The sequence below is a fragment of the Meriones unguiculatus genome, chromosome 1 (assembly GCF_030254825.1).
Source record: "Meriones unguiculatus strain TT.TT164.6M chromosome 1, Bangor_MerUng_6.1, whole genome shotgun sequence".
NCBI classification, from domain to species: Eukaryota; Metazoa; Chordata; class Mammalia; order Rodentia; family Muridae; genus Meriones; species Meriones unguiculatus.
Window position 1 is genome coordinate 24,777,480 of NC_083349.1, and position 5,244 is coordinate 24,782,723.

General features: G+C 60.4%; 2 protein-coding genes across 2 annotated transcripts; both read right to left on the reverse strand.

Annotated features, from left to right (window-relative positions):
- Positions 1-532: 532 nt before the first annotated feature.
- On the reverse strand, positions 533-2,567 carry Fam89b (family with sequence similarity 89 member B). The gene is made up of 2 exons (XM_021638512.2): positions 1,677-2,567; positions 533-1,309 (listed from the first exon to the last, which is right to left on the reverse strand). The coding sequence occupies exons 1-2, from the start codon at positions 1,965-1,967 to the stop codon at positions 1,031-1,033; spliced, it is 570 nt and encodes a 189-aa protein (XP_021494187.1). The 5' UTR covers positions 1,968-2,567; the 3' UTR covers positions 533-1,030.
- A 153-nt stretch (positions 2,568-2,720) lies between these two features.
- On the reverse strand, positions 2,721-4,424 carry Znrd2 (zinc ribbon domain containing 2). The gene is made up of 4 exons (XM_021638511.2): positions 4,066-4,424; positions 3,820-3,971; positions 3,635-3,719; positions 2,721-3,125 (listed from the first exon to the last, which is right to left on the reverse strand). The coding sequence occupies exons 1-4, from the start codon at positions 4,082-4,084 to the stop codon at positions 2,782-2,784; spliced, it is 600 nt and encodes a 199-aa protein (XP_021494186.1). The 5' UTR covers positions 4,085-4,424; the 3' UTR covers positions 2,721-2,781.
- Positions 4,425-5,244: the final 820 nt, after the last annotated feature.

Here is a 5,244-nt window from a genome sequence, read left to right on the forward strand (position 1 = left end):
CCCAGGGCCCTGAATCTCCAGGAACGATGCTCTGAGCCCTGCGGCCATTTCCCTTCCAGGGTTTGTTCCCTCCCTGCGGCGTCCGCACCTCTCTCTCCCTCCCACGGGCCCTACAACCCCGGGGCACACGGAGCTTTCCCCACACAAGCCGACGGGCCCCTGGGTCAGCCAGCTCCGGCCCACCCATTTCCTGCGCCACAACTCCGCCCAGCACTGGAGGTGGAAAGTTTCTCTCCTCAAGATGGGCGGCTCCTTCCTTCCTGGAAGGCTCAAAGCCAGGAGGAAGGGCAAAGCTGGGCTCTAAAACTTAGATCGTAAAGAGAAGGTTCTTCATCGCCGTCACTCTGCTGCAGGGCCAGGCTCCAGCAGCCTGGAACACTTCCATCCTCGGCCCCCAACGCCCCGGGAAGATTCGCATCCCGCGCCCGCTAAGCCTTTCACGAGGGACTTGGGCGCCACCTGCCGGCGGAACGCAACCACACTTGCCAGAAAACACCATCCAACCCAGTAACAATGAACCACACGTTCCGAATACAATGTTGAAAGTATTTATTTATTTTCCCATCCAGGAACTGGCCTCTAAACTTAAATATCCAGCATAGAGACCTCAGCCTCTCTGGCCCTGAAAGGCTGCAGAGATGGGTCCTGGAGCCCTTGTCCCAGGTAGTGAAACCCTGGGGCCGCAGGTAGGGACGCCCCTGAGCCAGCAGCTGCAAGTAGCAGCAAAAGACGTAAAAAGAGATGGAAGCTAAGCACTCATCCCGGTCCCAGAGATGCCAGCGGGAGTGCAAGATACTTTGAGCTCCACGGTCAGACTAAGGGCTGGCCAAGCTAGGGTGCACACATGTTGGAGAGGTGGAAGCCCAGGGCACCCGGCCGAGGCTGCGACTCGGCCGCTTTGCCTGATGGGTAGATGCCTTGCCCTCCTGGAGTGAGGTGAGATGGTCCGGTAAGGAGCAGGCACTAAGGACTTGCGGAGGGGCAAGTTTTGAGCCTTTTGTGCGGGCGCATTCCTAGCCACCTCGGCTTCTCAGAGGCTGATTTGGAAGGCGTCCTGCAGCCACTGGTCACGGGCGTTGTGGGTCTGGGGCACGGTGAGCGGCGGAGGGTCTGGGGGAAGGCTGGCGTCGGGAGGCTCGTCGTCGTCGGACAGGCCAGCGTCGGGTGGGTAGGAGCTGTCCGAGTGCAGGGAGGACGACAGGTCCTGGCATAAGCTCAGGTCTTGGCACAGATGCTTGTAGTCCTGGATCGACTCATACAGGCCCCACAGCTGGCACAGCAGGGACATGTCCAGCTGTCGCAGCCCCACCTGCAGACAACTGACAGTGGGCTGGAGTTGGGGGTCCAGGCCGCCCCCCGGGCCCCAAATCCCCCACCGCGGTCAACAACCCCGTCCGATCCTCCTGCACCTTCCTGAGGGAAAGTTCTGAGAACAGATGGCACTTGTCAACTGTGAAGCCTTTAAGCCAGTCCTTTGCCCTTATTTATACAATGGAATAACATTGTCCCGCAAAATCGGGCAAGTTTGTTTTTTTTTAATGTTACACATTGTTACTATTATAGCTGTCCTAGAGCCCCGTGACAAGACGCCTCCCGCTGGACCTGCGATGGGGACACTGGTCCCAGATGTCTCTGCCCTCTCCTCGGAACCCCTGGCAGGGCGCCCACCCACTCACCATCTCCTTGCGCAGAGCGGCTAGCGCGGAGTCCAGGTTGACCGGGCGGCGGGGGCCAGCTGCAGGGCCCGAGCTGCTGCCCCCCACGGCTTGGCGGGGGCCGTCCGGGGCGCGGGCGGCACGGCTCAGCTCGTCGTGGATGCGGCTCCGCTGACTGTAGACGCGCTCCAGCTCCCTCCACGAGCCCCCGCTGGCGTTGAGGAGGCCGCTGAGGCCGCGCGGCAGCGGCGGGAGGCCGGCTAGAGCACAACCCGCGCCGCCCGGCGCCTCGGCTGAGGGGAGCCCGTTCATACCCGGGTCCGAGCGGCCCGCGATGCCACCCGAAGCCCTCCAATGCTTCGCTCGGGCCGCAGCCCACAGGCCCCGCTCCCGGTGGCCCAGCCTCCGGAGGGAGCCAGCCGCCGCCCGCAGGCCGCGCTTTGTTCCTTCCTAGGCTCCTCCGACTCCGCCTATGCTCCACCCCGCTGCATTAGGCGGGGCTTCCCTTAAGGGGGCGACGACTGTGGGCCCCAGCAACCCACCAAAGCACTGGGAGGGAGAGGCGAGGCACAAAGGGTCAGGAGGGATTCTTGGGCAGCTTTTTAATGCCTCATTCCCACACCATAGGCTCTACATGATTCCTCTCCCAAGGGAAGGATGCTAAAAGCCTGGGATGTGGGTGCTGGAGTCTGGGGTAAGACTGTGCCCTGCTCTTAATGGGCATCGCTGGGACCCCACACGTGTAGACACCCCAGGGGGTATAAGATGGAATGACAGAACCAAGATGCTCAAAGGAGGAAAGGGAAGCCACCAAGGGGACTGGAACTTTGGTGGCACTCAAGTCCTGGAGGTGTGTGTAGGGGGGAGTTTGGGTCACAAATGCTGGTGGACCAGTCTTCCAGGAGGCTGACGCCACTCCTGGGAATAAGGTGTTGCTGACCGAGCCCTCTACTGTTCACCCTTGTCCCGAATGCAAAACCTCAGGTAGGAAAGACCACGGAGGGGTGAGATGTCAGGGACTTGCATGCATGCTCAGAACCAAGAAAGGAACAAACCACACAGAGATCGGCTGTTTTTCTAGAGGGTTCTTCTCGGGGGAAGGGGGTGGGGGGAGGGGGGATAGGTCTCAGTGCTCCAGCTGCTTCAGGCTGCCCAGCGCATCCGCACAAGCCCGGATGAGCCCACACAGCTGGATACTAGTCTCCAAGGAGCTGCTAGCGCCCAGCTCAACGGAAGCCCAGGTTAGCTTCTGCAGGAGGGCTGACTGTGTGGACGCCACCACATCTGCATTCGGAGCTGCAGCAGGAAGGGGAGGCCCCTGGGATGCCTTGAGGCCCGCTGCAGCCCCCTCACAGTGCTCTGGGCGGGGGACTGGGGGCTGGGATGTGGGCCGAGAGGCCGTGGCAGCCTCTGCAGCCGTGGCCAGCTGGTGTTCCCGAGCTTGAGAGAGGGCCGCCTGTGCGTTCAGGGCTAAAATAAGAGAAGAGGTGGGGCGGTCAGGGTGCCACGTCCACCTCTGGTCCGCGCCCGTCCTGCGCTCCTGGTGCTTTCTGGGTAAGGCACACCATCATCGAGGCCCTACTATCTCTCTCCTTACACATGCTGGGCAGGCGCTGTACCGCCGAGTTTACGCTTGAGTACCAAGTGGCCTGACGGTTGCCCCGGCCTCACTCAGCCATCAAGCCTGCGCCTGGAGGCTGGGCTGTGTACCTCGGTGGTTAGGCGCTTGCCCGGCATGCTCCAGGCCCAGCGTCGCACTTATACTCTACACGTGGGGATGGCTAAGTTGGCTCGGATTCTTCCCACAGGGTCGGGAGCAAAGGTTTAGTGCTTCCCTGCAATAAATCTCCTCCTCCCTGGGGCTGAAAGGAGAAGACGCCGTAATCCCGCCGCGCGAGCGAGCGCACCAACTTCGGCCGTCACCTTTCGGGCTTACTGTTCCCGTCCACCAGCCCCACCGCGCCCACTCATCCCCTCACCCGGGTTGTCTTTATCCACGTCTGAGTCGAGCTCCTGACAAGCCACGCAGTAGATTTTCCGCTGTTTATCCTGGAGGAGGATCGTCTGGGGACCAGAAAGTACACGGACACGGGTGAGCCTGAGCGACAGGACCCACGGAAGCCAGAGCTGAGGAAAGGGCGTCCGGCCGGGTCCGAGGCCTCACCCCGCAGTCCGCGCACGTGTCGCCCAGCATGCGGTAACCACGGAGCAGGTAGTCGCCCATGAGCCGGGAGATGCGATCCTGCCGCTCCCGTCGCGCCTGCAGCACCTTCGTCTCAGCTTCGGTCGGAGGCTCCCAGGCGAAATCCTCGGCCTCTGGGGGGGGAAGCGGCACGAGGAGATGGAGTCAGGGCCGAGAGCACTCCCTCCCGCACCCAACGGCCACAGCCCGGGCCACCCAAGTCCTCACCCGCGCCGTTCAAGGCCATGTTGCCGTGGTCGCCGCTGGGCTCACAGGAAGTGACGCAAATAAGGCGCGCCCCCCTCCCCGCGGCTTTGCGGCTCCCGTGTGCTAGGCCGAGGGCGGAAGTGACGCGCCCGTGGAGTGCCTGGGGCGCGTCTCTGCCCACCGAGGGGCGCGTTGCTGCTTGTCGGAGCCTGACTTGGAGGCTCGGCTCTCAGCCGGAGCTGTCGCTAGGTCTCGCCGTCTCCCCGGGAACGCTTTAGGACTCGGATGTGGCTTTTCTCTTGCCGCCGCGGACAGAGTGGCCCTTTGGCCTGAGAAGATCCGATTCCCTCGGAGTTGTCTTTCCACACAGCTGGAGCAGGAGGCAGGCGGGACCTTGGCTCAACCAATCGCCGCAATAAAAGGTCCTCTGCGACGGCGCAGAGCCCCCTTAGGACTCTTGGAATAGGCTGGCTACCCGGGAGACTGGCTATCCGTTTTCGGCCTGTTTCTGTCCTTTGTCAGCCCACCTACCAATGCCTAGAACTGATGTCTTAGTTAGGGCTGCTATTGCTGGGATTAAGCACCGTGACCAGAAACAACTTGGGAAGGAAAGTGTTTATTTCACTTACAGTTCCGCATAACAGGTCATCAGCAAAAGCAGTGAGGGCAGGAACTCAAGCTGGGCAGGAACCTGCAGGCAGGAGCTGTTGCAGAGGCCATGGAGGGGTGCTGCTTACTGGCTTGCTCATGGCTTTCCCAGCCTGTTTGTTTGTTTGTTTGTTTGTTTACAGAACCCAAGACCACCAGCCCAAGGATGACCCCATCCAAAGTAGACTGGGCTGTCTCCCATGAACCACTGATTAAGAAATTGCTTCACAGACCGATCCACCGAATCTTACAGAGGCATTTTCTCCAAGTTTCTTCCCCTCAGATGACTAGTTTGTGTCAAGTTGTTGCCAATCTAGTCAACACGCTTGGCCTCCATGGAGTATTTCGTCATAGTGAAAAGTGCCACACACTTTGTAATGATCATAATGAGAAAAATGTAGATTTTTTTTTCTGGAATAATTTAGAAAATTGCAGATTTCACATTCACCATTCCTGGACATGACAGTTCTTTCACCTCACAGTGGCCCCTGGTCAGTCCGGTTTTGCGTGCATGAGTGCCCATGCAGGCCAGAAGAGGGTATCAGATCCCCT